At 38.2% G+C, this 13,267-nt stretch overlaps 1 protein-coding gene across 3 annotated transcripts in view; it reads left to right on the plus strand.

Moving 5' to 3' along the window:
- Parp8 (poly(ADP-ribose) polymerase family member 8) overlaps positions 1–12,696 on the plus strand; it is a 175,544-nt gene extending 162,848 nt beyond the window's left edge. For 2 of the 3 annotated variants that reach the window (XM_010644012.3, XM_010644011.3), the window contains exons 24-27: positions 1,874–1,947; positions 3,044–3,113; positions 3,993–4,077; positions 12,359–12,694. In XM_010644012.3, the coding sequence (XP_010642314.1) occupies positions 1,874–1,947; positions 3,044–3,113; positions 3,993–4,077; positions 12,359–12,461 (332 nt within the window). In that variant the 3' untranslated portion in view covers positions 12,462–12,694. Of the gene's footprint in view, positions 1–1,873; positions 1,948–3,043; positions 3,114–3,992; positions 4,078–12,358 lie in introns of all 3 variants that reach the window. The other variant, XM_010644013.2, reaches the window with a different exon arrangement.
- The last annotated feature ends 571 nt before the right edge of the window (positions 12,697–13,267 follow it).

The following is a 13,267-nucleotide window of genomic DNA, read 5'->3' on the forward strand; positions in this document are numbered from 1 at the left end:
TCAATTTTAGGTTAGTGCATGGTGAAAGATACAGGTCTAGTTTCAATCATTGGCATGCGGAAAGCCAGTGTTTCCAGCACCATTTATTAAAGAGGCTGTCTTTCTTCCAGTAAAGGTGTTTGGCTCCTTTGTCAAAAATAAGGTGGTGCGCCAGGGATTTAGCTCAGTGGTTCCACTGCCTGCTTCACAAGTGCAAGGTCCCGAGGTCAATCCCTGGTACCAAAAATTTTTTTTTTTTTTAAATAAGGTATTTGAGCATGTTTGGAGTTGTTTCTCCATCTTCTAGTTTGTTCCGTTGATCTTCAGGTCTGTTTTTTTTTTTTTCCAGTACCATGTTGTTTTTATCACTTTAGCTTTGTAGTATAATTTAGTCAGGGATTTTGATACCCTATGCTTTGACTTTGTTGCTCAGAATTGCCTTTGCTATTCTGGGTGTCTTCTGATTCCAAATGAATTTTAGGATTTTTTTTCTAATTCTGTGAAATATGCTATTCAAATTTTGATTTGGATCGCATTGAATCTATATATCAGTTTTGGAAGTATAGCCATTTTCACTATATTGGTTCTTCCTGTCCAAGAACAAGGAAAATCTTTCCATTTTCTGATATCCTCTTCAATCTCCTTTCTCAGAGTGCTGTAGTTATCAATGTAGAGGTCCTTTCCTTTCTTTCTTTGTTAGGTTAGGAATTTCATTTTTCTGGATGCTATTGCAAAAGGGATTGCTTCTCTAATTTCTCTCTGTAAGTGAGTCTGTTATTGGTATACAGGAAGCTATTGACTTTTGAGTGTTGACTTTTGTATCCACCTGTGCTACAGGTTGCCAGATCTCAAGTCTTTTGGTGGAGTTTTTGGGTTCTTCTATGTTGAGTATTGTGTCATCTGCAACTAATGATAATTTAACTTCTTCTTCCTACTTTTATTTCTTTCTCTTGTCTAATTGCTGTGGCTAATAATTCCAGAACTATATTGAGCAAGAGGGTGACAGTGGGTGTCCTTGTTTTGTTCCTGATTTTAGAGTGAAAGCTTTCATTCAGTTTTTGACCATTTAATATGATTTTGGCTGTTGGTTTGTCGTAGATGGTTTTTATCAGATTGAGATATAAATCTTCTAATTTTCTGTAGGTCCCTCCCCCATGAATGGGCATTGGGTCTTGTCAAGTGCTTTTTCTCCATCTAGTGAGAGGATCATGTAGTTTTTGTCCTTGCCTCTGTTAATATAGTTTATTACATTTATTGATTTGTCTGTTGAACCATCCATGAATCCCTATAATGAATCCACCTTGGTCATGCTGTGTACATTGGTTCCACTTTTCTAAATTCTTTCATAGTAACAAATTTCAGCATTAACAGAGTAAGCTAAGCTTTGTGACTGTCATAGACAAAAAAAAAAGTAACATTAGTTTTTCTTAGAAGAAATGGTAAATTCTACACCAAATTGAATGTGTATTGACAGTTCACAAAATTACAGTGCAGAAACATTTTTCTGACATTGCTCATATTTCTTATTCCTTATCTCCTCCCACTAAGAAGACGGTAAGAATGAAAACTAATTCTCCCTAAGCATTTTGGAATCTAGTTTTAAGGATTATCTAATTGTATTAATTTTGTGCAAGAGAATTTGCTGTTTCTAACTTCAAAATGTAAAGAAAAGCAACCTTCTCCATCCTTACTCTATGAGGATTTCCCTTACCCACTGGTTCTGCACCCTAGCTTCTTGGGCACGGCACCCCTTTCCTGGCAGCCCCTTGTGGCCCTCTCAGGCCTGAAGCGATCAGACCTTTGCCTGATGTAGAACTGTGCAACATTAAAAATTATACTTGGAGCTGCATCAAAAAGCTCTGTCCTTAAATTGTTGTTTTGCTGATGTTTTCAGGGATGAACAAGAAGCAGAAGGTGTCAGCCAAGGACGAGCCTGCTTCAAGCAGTAAAGGCAGCAGTGCATCACAGGTGTTGTAGCAACTCGTGTGACTGCATATAAGTTGGGAACCATGGTCTCGTTAGCAACACTGATAACTACTCATGCTTATTAAATTTTGTAAAAATTATTTTAAGCAGTCATTATTCATAAAGGAGTAAAACTCACTCAAAAATGTAATATAAGCCCTTGTGTCTACACCATAATTATCCAACAAGCATTTGTTGCTCTCTCAACCACAACTCCAGAGACTCTCCTAGTTGTTAGGGAACAATGGTGACCAAAACCAGACAAGTATTCCAGTCCCCCTTGATCCTGCATCCCACCAAGGGAATACAAACAAATTAGGAACATATTTAAGCAGAATGCCAGATGGCACAGGAAAATAGCTTAGAGAACAGGAATATTTTGTGCTGTATAGTAGAAGAGGGCACTGGAGTGAATGTTAAATGGGTGCTCTGAGAAATAAGATTTAAGAAGAGCCTCATATATGGTGAGTACAGAAACTTTGTGGCTCTTGGGAGAAATGAGTGAGTGCAAATCCTTTGTTTCAGAGAAAATAGGTAAATGCCAGGCAGATTAAAAATCCAAGTGATGAATAGTCTGAGTTTCAATTTACAAACAACAAAAACAAAATAATGTGGCTAATCTCGTATCTGTATGCAAAAACCAGAAAATACCCTTGATCTTCCACACGAGAAGTTTTGCAAACTTCTGTGGCTTAGTAAATGATGCTGTAAAAATGGGTTGGTTTAAGATCATTATATGATCTGGAATGATGGATTTTAATGTTTGGAAAGATCATAAAAATTTAATTTTGTTTATTTTAAGAGATGCCTGATAGAAGTCTTAGTTTTAATTAAATATCGTGAGACAACTGGTTTCTAATTTAGTATCGTTTCAGTTCACTGATTTTTTTGAGTGATTTAAGAATCATATGCATAAATTAAATGATGCAACAAAAATGGATATTAAGAATTAGAGTCCAACGATGTTAATGCAAGTCTAGGCGTTTGTTTACCCCTAGAGTCATCTTAGAGACTTATTTTTTTAACTTTCAAGATTGTTTTTCATTAGAGTGACTGCCCCATTTTTATTCTAATTTTTAAAAATTGTTTTGGAATTTAGTCTCAGAAAAAAGGACAGCAATCCCAATTCCTGCAAAGCCGAAACTTAAAATGCATAGCCTTATGTGAAGGTAAGTACCACAGTGTTGGTTCTCTTCTAACCTGTGTTTGAGAATTCAGTGCATTTACAGAGTGTGCCTGATGGAATAGTGAAAACATCATTGCTTATGATCATCTCGAGGGGCGCAAATGGAAAATGAGTACAGTAGAGATCATGAAGGTTAAGACTAAATTGCAGAATTGGCAAGAAGTTAGACAGAGCTATATATTATTCCTGGCAGATAGTTCAAAATGGTATTATATCTTTTTCTGATCAATTATCTCTTTTGTTAATGTGCTGCCTTCCTCTTTAAGTCAGTCTTTGAATATATGATACAATAAAAACCTTGAAAAAAAGAACCAAACTTTGAGGTGATAACCTAATAGGGATTTCTAACCCTACACCAAGACTAGTCTTTCATTCTGAGTTCAGGACAGAAAATTGTTATGTAGTTTGAAAAAATATGTACTTTTTAAAATTTGACTTTGGCTAAATGTATGTTTTTTTCTTCTTGTTAGGTTCCAGTAGCCATTGTCAACTGTCTTTTTTAAGTTTTCAAAGCATTGATCATTACATAGGATGCTAAACTGATGTCTACATGGTTTCCAAGTCAGGAGCTGTTTGTGTTTGATAATACTCAAGTGGTTTCCTTCCTGTTATACCAAATGCTATTCAGATTATAAAGTTGTTGCATAGCTTTTCATTGCTTTTGTTCGAATTTCTTGGTAGTCAGGTTAAGTATTTTTTTTTCCTCTCTTATTTGTGTATATATATCTAGATCTAGATCTAGATCTAGATCTAGATCTAGATATATATATTTTAATTTTAGGTTTCAGGGAGAAGGGATATAGTCTAAAGAAGTAGGATTCCTTTAGAATAAAACAGTTTTTTATTTTTGTCTTCTCCCTAGTGATCACCTCACCTGACCTGCACAAACACGGAGAAATCTGGGTGGTCCCAAACACGGATCATGTCTGCACACGGTTCTTCTTTGTGTGAGTGTGAATGCTAAAATTTTATGTTGCTGTCTCCTCCACAGATGAGATGGTAGTGATGGCATTATTATTTGATCACTTAGTTTATCATCATTATTAATCATTTTATTCCAGTAAGATGAGTGAAAAAAGTGATGTTTGAAAAGTGATGGTTAATTGCTATTCACTTGATGAACTGAAGAAAAGCACATATTAACACTGAAGGAAAACACTCAATCTTTAACCAGCTGTGATTTATAAGAGTTTAGAACTGTAAATAAGAATCCAGTCTTAGATTTATCTTCATTGGGTGAGGTCCTTGCAGTGCATGTTGATTTTTTTTTTTTTTTCTGTTTGGCCTAGCGGTAGCATTAAAGCTGTATCAAAATATAAAAGTATCATTTTCCTTACTAAATAAAGGACATGATAGACCTCTGAGATTTTCACCCCACTCTTGATTCCCAGCCCTTTTCTTTGCCAGTTGCTACCTCATTCATGGTCCTCACACAGCGGAAGACTTGAGTACGTTGTCTTGTACTTTATGTAGTTTCGAAGAAGAAGCCGAACACTGACCCGGCTTGATTCATGAGCTAGGTCCCAAGAATCAAGGTTGTTTCAATGTATTGTATGTCCACACTACTTTGTGTGTTCAGTATTTGATTCAGTAGCTTGCTGACAGATTGTACATCTGAAACTTCTGTGAGCTGCCCCATTTCCTTTTGGATACTGTGGAGGTAGCAGTGAATGTGTAGAAAGAACCATGATTTTTTATTCTTATTTATTCCCTATCAAACCCAGGGACTTTATCTACAACCCCCCCCCCCAATTTTGAGATCGGATAACACTAAGTTGCCCAGGCAGGCCTTGAACTTGTGATCCTCCTGCCTCAACCTCCCAAAGTACTGGAATTATAGGAATGCGCCAGTGCACCCAACCTTGGCAGTGATCAGGAAGTTTGAGTCCCAGTTTAACAGTAATTAGTAAGGTGACAGTTGCCAAGTTGCATAAGCTCTCTAAACTTCATCACTAAAATGAGTGTAATATAATTAATTACCTGGTTTAGTCAGAAGCCCAGCAATACACAGATGGCCCATGAAAAACATAAGTTTGATCATCCAGTTAGACTGTTTACAAAGATGTAGTTATGGAGAAGCACAGGTCTAGTGTACTAACCTAGTATACCAGAACTGTTAAACATCCCCACGTCCAAAGGGCCGGAACTGGAAGCCGTCCTGCTGGGAATCCCATTGGACAAAGTCCACCAGAGATGGAGGGCCGTGGGGACTGCGAGTGGAATCTGTACATGACAGCCTCCTGGGGCTTCTCTGTGTATTCCAGGCTGGCCTTAAATTTGCAGTGATCATCCTGCTTTAGCCTCCCGCATGCTGGGATTACAGGGGTGCGTCACTACGCCCAGTTTATACACTGCCTTTTAAAGGACTATTATGAGGGCTATTTAGCACAATGCAGGACCCCAGGAAAAGGCTTATTAACTGTGTTTTTCCTTTTTTCTTGGCAATCTTGGTTGTTATTTATTGCTAGAAGCTTGAACTTCTGAAAAGAAACCTCTAGTCACAAAATTATTTTATTGAGCTACCTTGAGGTTTTGTCAGAATAATAAACTGTAGGATGTATACAAGGGAATGTTTACTAGATAAAAGGATTTCTGTATTTCAGAAGGAAAAGGAGAAGAAAGGCTAAAGAAAGAAGAAAAACTTCTGGTACATTCAGGTGCTTTCCAGATAACACAAGGGGAAAATGATTTATTAAGGCAATTCTCACACTGTATAAACCCAAAGGAGATTTCATCCTTTTCTGTGAACCTTCAGGAAAAAAGAGACTCATTAAGGAAAGCTGATAAAATTCAAAACACAGAGGAGAGAATCCTTTCACTAATTAATGCACACTCTAATTACAACCATCAGTTTGGTTCTTTATAAAAGATACGAATCACAGAGTTCTAGTGGTACACCTCCCTTGTGGGTGGTAACGTAGGAAAAGCATAACTGATGAAAATGAAGTCAGGTGTAAGACAGAGAGTTAATTTCTATTATTTTTATATTATATAACTCCTGATGTCAGACGTTTTACCTGATCACTATAAGTTAATGTGGTTTTCTTTTTAATCTCTAGTAGGTAAAAAATATTAAAAGTTAAAATAATTTTCACACTAGTCTCATTTCCCAAAGCTAAGGAAGAAATGAAATAGTCATTTTGTAGCCTAATCACATCCTTTTAAACAACACAGAATGAAAAAAAATTAAGGAGAAAATTTTAGGGGTTAGACTGGTATACCAGAAGTTGAAAATGAAATTCAAAGGAAGGGTATTGCTTAGAAAAAATAAAAAACAGTAAGTTGTGTTAAAATTTTGTTGGAAAATCCCCAAATAAACTATTAAATATAAATGCTCCAGGCAAAACATGGTAATTCAGATGTTATGACCAGATTCCAGCCAATTTCTGGTGTCTCGAAATTGTTAGTAAAGCTTGATTATATTAATAACCTCGAGAAATGTGTGTACAAGAACATTAAGTCCCATATATAGATAAAGGAAAGATGGTTTTCCAAAAGGCTGGAAGATTAGCTGAAGGACCAGGATGTGCAAACCAAGCTCATGCTAATCAGATATACAAAAAATGCTATGTTAGAATACTCAGAGGGTCTTAGAGCTATAGGTAGAAACTACTATGGATACTTCTCATAGTTACGCTATAGTCACAAAATCCAAGAGGAGGTAACAGATGATTTAGCGGATACCCTGGCAGAGTGAATATATCTAATGTCGTGGGCTCCCCATGCTTCTGCAGCCTCCACCCATGCTCTGCAAGAGAAGTACTAAGGGCAGAGAGCAGATTGTGCATCCGCTGCTTCGGGACCAAGGGAGGGGCCATCAGCCAGGTCTTCACATCCCACTTACTTGGCGTGGTAGCCTCTGTGTTTGCTGCATTGGTATGATTTAGAGCAGGTAGAACTTCCCATCTTTTGATTGTTAAATTAGGTTTGGGTGTATACCGAAACATTTCAGGTAACTCAGAAATTTAAGAGCAGGAAGAACCATATGAAACTGTTCATATGTGGAAAATAGGACTGAACTTGTCCAGGTCCCGGACAAGTCTCACATCTCAGTGAGACATTAATTTCAGAAATGTTTATCCAAAATCTATTCTTTTTAAGGGTGTTTCTCAAATACCATCACTTCCACCAATCTTCTGGTCAAAAGTAATGTCTTCTAGTGTTCCCACAGCCCACTGCAGAGCTTGTCTTAAAAATTCACTTTATTCATAGTCTGACTCTCCCATGAGGCTGTAGATACCTCAAGTGGAAACTCCATCTTTTTCTGTGCCGCATTCCCTCCCGCCCATTGCACAGTATCCAAGACACAATGGCTTGTCACTAAATGTTTAATGAATGAACAAAAACAAAGACAAAAAGGAAAGAAAATGTTTGCCTTTAATCATGAACTTACAAAAGGTGTAAACAGCATTCAATAGCATACATCATGAGGACACCTTTTTTTTTCCTTTTTGGTTTTTTGAGACAGGGTCTTATTTTGTAGCTGAGATTGACCTGGAACTCACCATGTAGCCCAGGCTGGTCGAATTTACAGCAATCCTCCTGCCTCAGCCTCTTGAGTGCTGGGATTACAGGAGTGCGCCACCACTCCTGGTTTAGACACCTTATTTTTGAAATTAGAAGACAAAATATTCAGTCATTCCTCCCTGCAGGTATGTCTGTGTGACATCAGAAATAGTGGGTCAGTGATGAAATTTGCCTTATTCCCAGTCTGGAACAAATTCACTTTCTCTGTGTCCAGCCCAGATCTCTCTCCATGATTTAAGCTGCCCGTCACTCCCTGACTTAGAAATCTTCACTGGGTGTTTTCAGAGTGATGTCATCCTTAGTTCTCTCTCCATGCTGACACACAGTAGGTTCCAGAAGATGCAGCCCCTGGCTTCTGGGCCCACAGCGTGGGCTGTGTGCTCTGAGTTCCACGCTTCTACGCTTCTTTTTACTTCCTCCAGGAAGTGTGGATTCTCTCTTCCACTGTCTTCTCACACCCATTTATTCAGTCTCATTCCCCTTTAAGGTCTTATTTCATGGCTTCCCCGCTCTCAGAAACATCCCTGGACTCTGAGCTTTTCATTTTTGTGGTCTGCATGCTGCCTGAGCATGTTTCCGTGACTAGATTATCCATTCTCAGGGATGGTCTTCTGCATTACTCTGCATACTTGGGAGCTCAGTGATGATAGCTCATTTTTCTTTGGGTACTTAGCATAGCACCATCAGTTAGCAATAACTGCCCAGTGAGTGTTTGCTCTGCTCTCAGAACACCTCCTAATACCATCACTCAGAATGTACAAAGTAGACACCATTATTTAAACCGCCTAAGCAACTTTTCAACCTCTCTAATCTACACAGTAATATCATCCATCAAAGAGACTTAAATCTGAGCAGTAGTTTTCTGTGTTCTTTTCTCCTCATATTCATCAGTTCCCAAGATTATCTTCTCAGTTTTCTCCATGGATCTGTCAGTGCCTCCCCAGAGTATATACTTCAAGAGGTTAGTCACTTTCCCTGCTTCTGATTTCATTGCTCTGAGCCTATTTTATACAATGTCGGATTTATTAAACATTACTGTTTTTACAACAGTGACACCTGTTCAATATTTAAAAACTAAAGACCAACTCAAAAAGGAGGATGTTTCTTACGTTATTTCCCATTTAGAGTTAGCTATTCTTCCGGTGTAGGGCCTACCTTTCTCTGCATATAAAAATCACTGTTTATACCATGTTTATTTTTCTAAAGCATGTTTTGAGTATTCATTGCCCATGACAGTAAGTAAAAACATGGTCTTTTGCAGAGTGAAGCCCATTTTACTTTGTTCCTATCACTTGTACAAACAAACTACCGATCAAATGAAACTATCGTCTGAGTTTTTTATTTTTATTTTTTGGTACTGGGGATCGTACTTGGGACCTTGCATGCACTTGGCAAGGCAAGTGGTGAAACTACTGAGCTAAAACCCTGGCCAATGTCTGAGCTATTTCTTAAAAATAATTTTCAATTAACCGTCTCACTCTTGTGCCAGACTCATGTTAACTCCACATGACTGATCTTAGCACCGAAACCATTGCCTGTTCTCTTTCTCTTTTCCTTCTTTCCTTCCTCCTTCCTTTGTTTGACTGTGCTGAGGCTGGAACCCATGGCCTCATTCTTGCTAGGCAAGCATTCTACCTACTTCACTTCCAGCCCTCAGTTTTCAAGGCTCAGTCCAGTAGAGTCTCTGATCATGTGAAATCTCTTAGGTGTGTCTTCCCGGTCTGGGAAATGGAAAGGTTTATTTTCCCCAAGTAAGTGGAGAGTGTGGGGGAGTAATGGGAAATGACTGGAGAGGAGGCTTGGTTTGAGCTTGAGAAAGGGTAGCATCACCAGTGACCCTGTGTTCTGTGAGTGAGGCTGAGGTCATTTCATATGACTTTATGGGTGGAGAATAGGTCTTCTAGAAGAGACAACAGGATGGCTTAATATAACAGACGAAAGATCAGATACAGTACAGTGCTATTTCAATAGTCCAGGTCTATCTTTTTTCTACCACAAAAAGAAATGTGTTTCACATTGTGATTTAGGGGGAAAAATAATGGTTTCCGTGTGTGGTGAAGTCAGTGCTTCCTGTTCTAATCTCACTTAAAATGCTAGTTTAGACAAATTAATTTCACAACCCCCTAGTTAAATGCAACCTGCAACTTAAAATGCTTACATGTAAATAAATGATAAGCCTCAAACAGAGATGACTGCATCAGGTGGAGAAAAGATTTAGCTGGAAACAAAAGGGAAGCCAGATAACTTGGCGATAATTGAATCTAGGCACAGGGAAGAACCAGGGCTACGGAGGTGTTGGCATGGCAGAGTAGAACCTCATGTGCGAATGTGGGTAGAGGGAAACGAAGCAGTCCTAGGTTCAAAATTGGATTTCAGATGTGCTGCATCTGAGTGGATAGTTAGATGTGTGTGGATAGTTACGTTAGGTAAAGATGTAAGAAGTGGAGATACAGCTTTAGGAATCAGCCTGAGGTGATAGTTGAGGGGAAAGGGAAGAGAATCGAGGAAGTTTGTGTATCAAGAGCGAGCAAACTGAGGAATGAATCATGTAGAAAACCATCACTGAAATGGGAGACTGAGCAAGAGGATGCAGAGAGATTGAGAACTAATTCCTCGCTCTTTAGGGAGTGCAGTAATCTAGAGCTTTAAGAGGAACAGCAGACCAGTGCATTCCGTGCCCCGAGGGAGGAGATAACCTCCTGAACCCGACAGCCAGGCCACAGCAACCTTTGCCAGTATGTCAGTGAGCAGCAGGGACAGAAGGAAAACCACCGTGGGTCCAGGTGAAAACGGGAAGTTATAAAGACAGATCTTATTCAGAGGTCAGCTTCAAATTGCAGAGAATGAAGGTGGTAGCATGTAGAGTTGGTATCAGGTAAACTGTACGTGTCTTACTCAACGTTGTGTTCCAATTACACAGGATATAGTAGGTATGTTCATTGTAACTACAAAACGATAAAGACAGAAGAAACCTAAATTGGGAAATGTAGACTTACACGTGGGTTGTTATCTGAAATTGGAAAGCCATAAAGGACCAGAACAGTTCCAGGAGCTACCACTCTCAGAACTCTCTCCTGGCAGTACAAATTTTCTCTGTATTTTTCTCATTGTCTTGTTAGTCTCTCTTGTCTTCCGTAATCTACATCTTAGCTGGAGCTAGTCTCACTGTCATGGTAAAACATCACTATTAATTTAAGGCTGCACCTTCAAGTCAGATTGTGTCTCCTCCTGAGAAACGCCAATGGCTTAGATATTACCCTTGGTCAGTTGTTACCAGGCAGGATTTACGGAAACACTAGCTTGTCCTGGCTTACTTGCACATAACATCTGCCACAAACACCTGACTCAATTTGAATGACTTCACATGGTTTTCTTTAACATGTCTCTGGTTCTTAGTAGAGCACTTACTGTTTGATTTCATGAGAAAAAACTCAGGTGGGCTGTTACCACATAGCCCATTCTTTATGTCGTAGTAATGTTGCACCATGGAGTGATATATATGTCTTTGTCTGAATATATATATATATATATATTCATTCTGAGACAAAGATAGATAAGAGATGCATTGAGTGTATTTGAAGTAGCAAACTCTTAAAAATTAATCCAAGGTGACCAGCAACCTTGGATCATTTAGTGTGGAGTTTAGTCTTGTACGAATGGAATCCTCACTTGCTGTTGAAGCAAATGATTATGTAAGGAGCTAAGTTCTCAATGGCTCTATGTCATTTGTTTCATTTTCCTTTATTTTGCTATTTCTGGAAAATTTAAGTATGGGAGTCAAAGATGGTGACATGCATTAATCTTTGAGACACGGTGCTTATGCCTGTGGTTATCTGTTTTGAAGTAATTACCACTTCTCTAAAGTTTCTGTCTTGAATCCATTTTTATGTGGTAAAATTAATTCATCACCTATTTTACTCTGAATATTATCATGGAAGTTTGAAAATTCATTCTTTGGAAATTCTTATTGTCTAAGTAAGTTTATGGAGGAAATGGATTATCTAAAATGTAATTATTTCTTTGTAAAGCACTTAGCAATTGCTGTCTCTTAAATTCCTATCTTCACTTTTAATGCTAAGCTAAACTCGGCAGGCTTGCATTCTCATATGAAGCACCAGCAGAAATAAGATTGTGTTAGAGTCAGACTAAATAGAATGAACAATCAGTGATAAAGAAGACATTCAGCACTGAGTAGTTACAGCTGAACAATAATTAGGGTGTGGGCACGGCAAAGAAACAGGGCTAGAGAGCGAAGTGAGAGTCAGTGTTCGGAGAAGAAAGGAAAGGTTGACTTGGCGTGTGATGGAGTGAAGAAGTCCAAAGCCCACGGACCATAAAGCTGAAGTTGGTGTACTCTTTTGCGGTTGGCGTCATAACAACTGCTGTGGAAAAGCTTGCAATTCCAAAGATACCAGGGTGCTTCTTGCAATCCTGGCAGCGCTTCCTGTGAAGATGAACCAGTTAACTTTAAAACGGAAGGGGGTAAATGAAGGCATTGCATAGCACAGGCAGCTGGGAGGCTGTGGCAGCCTTCGCCAGTCCTTCCCAGTGAGCAGTGGGCACAGAAGAGAACTCACTGATAATTTCGGCTGAAAATCAATGTATCCTTGGGCTGTATTCTAGGTTTCAGACCGCATTTTGAATCCATTTTCCATCCTGACATTTTAAAAACATTTTCCATGTCTGTGTTTTCTGTTTTAGTTATGAAGATGGCCAAGTGGGAGATGCAAATATCAACACCCAAGAAGGTGGCATTCACAAAGAGATCCTCCGAGTAATTGGTAACCAAACTGCTACTGGTTAAAGACCGTCATTGATTAACGTGATTTGAAAGCCTTCCTCGGGTTCAAAGCTGGATTTTGAACTGAAGAAGATGCCGAAATAATTTATTGTTATTATAACCCTTTGAATACTGATTTCTTAGCATTTCTAAGTATCTCGTTAAATACTTAAAGTGGTATAAAATTTATCAGTTGTAGGGTTATGGAATCTAGTAATAAAAGTAAAACAGCACTTAAACTGAAACTGAAGTTTGGGTTGCATACACAATAAACAGATTGAAAAAACAGTTTTGTGCTGATATTTTTATATTAAATTCTTTAATTGGATATTTGGTATTATATACCAACATTTTAATTTACCAAAATAGAATTGATAACATTTTATAATTTCATCTAAATCTGTTAAATACTTTACAATAAGTATACTGTTGCACATTCTGATGTCCAATATAATTAGTGGTATGGCTGTTCAAATGTTCTGGGAGGGATAATCTCCTATACGTGGTTAAGTCCTAGAAGCTATGCTTTGCCAGAGTATGTAATATATATACAAGTGGCTTCATGCATCAGGATGTATGGCTGCACATATTTATGTGTACATTCATACATATATATTTTGACAAGAGAGATGCTGTATTTTCACCATTCTGTCCTTACTCAGTGAAAAGAAGATAATATTCAGTAAGAAGTAAATAAACCCAAACCAGGATATAAGCTAAATTTACCACTAGTCATTCACAAGAACTGTTTGCAGACAATTTTTCTATTTGTTTAAAGAAATGTCTCATTGGTTACAATTTAACTTATTTAAAGTATTACCTGTGAGTCA

The sequence above is a fragment of the Fukomys damarensis genome, unplaced genomic scaffold (genome assembly GCF_012274545.1).
Source record: "Fukomys damarensis isolate Sample0158 unplaced genomic scaffold, DMR_v1.0_HiC HiC_scaffold_1, whole genome shotgun sequence".
Taxonomy (NCBI): Eukaryota; Metazoa; Chordata; class Mammalia; order Rodentia; family Bathyergidae; genus Fukomys; species Fukomys damarensis.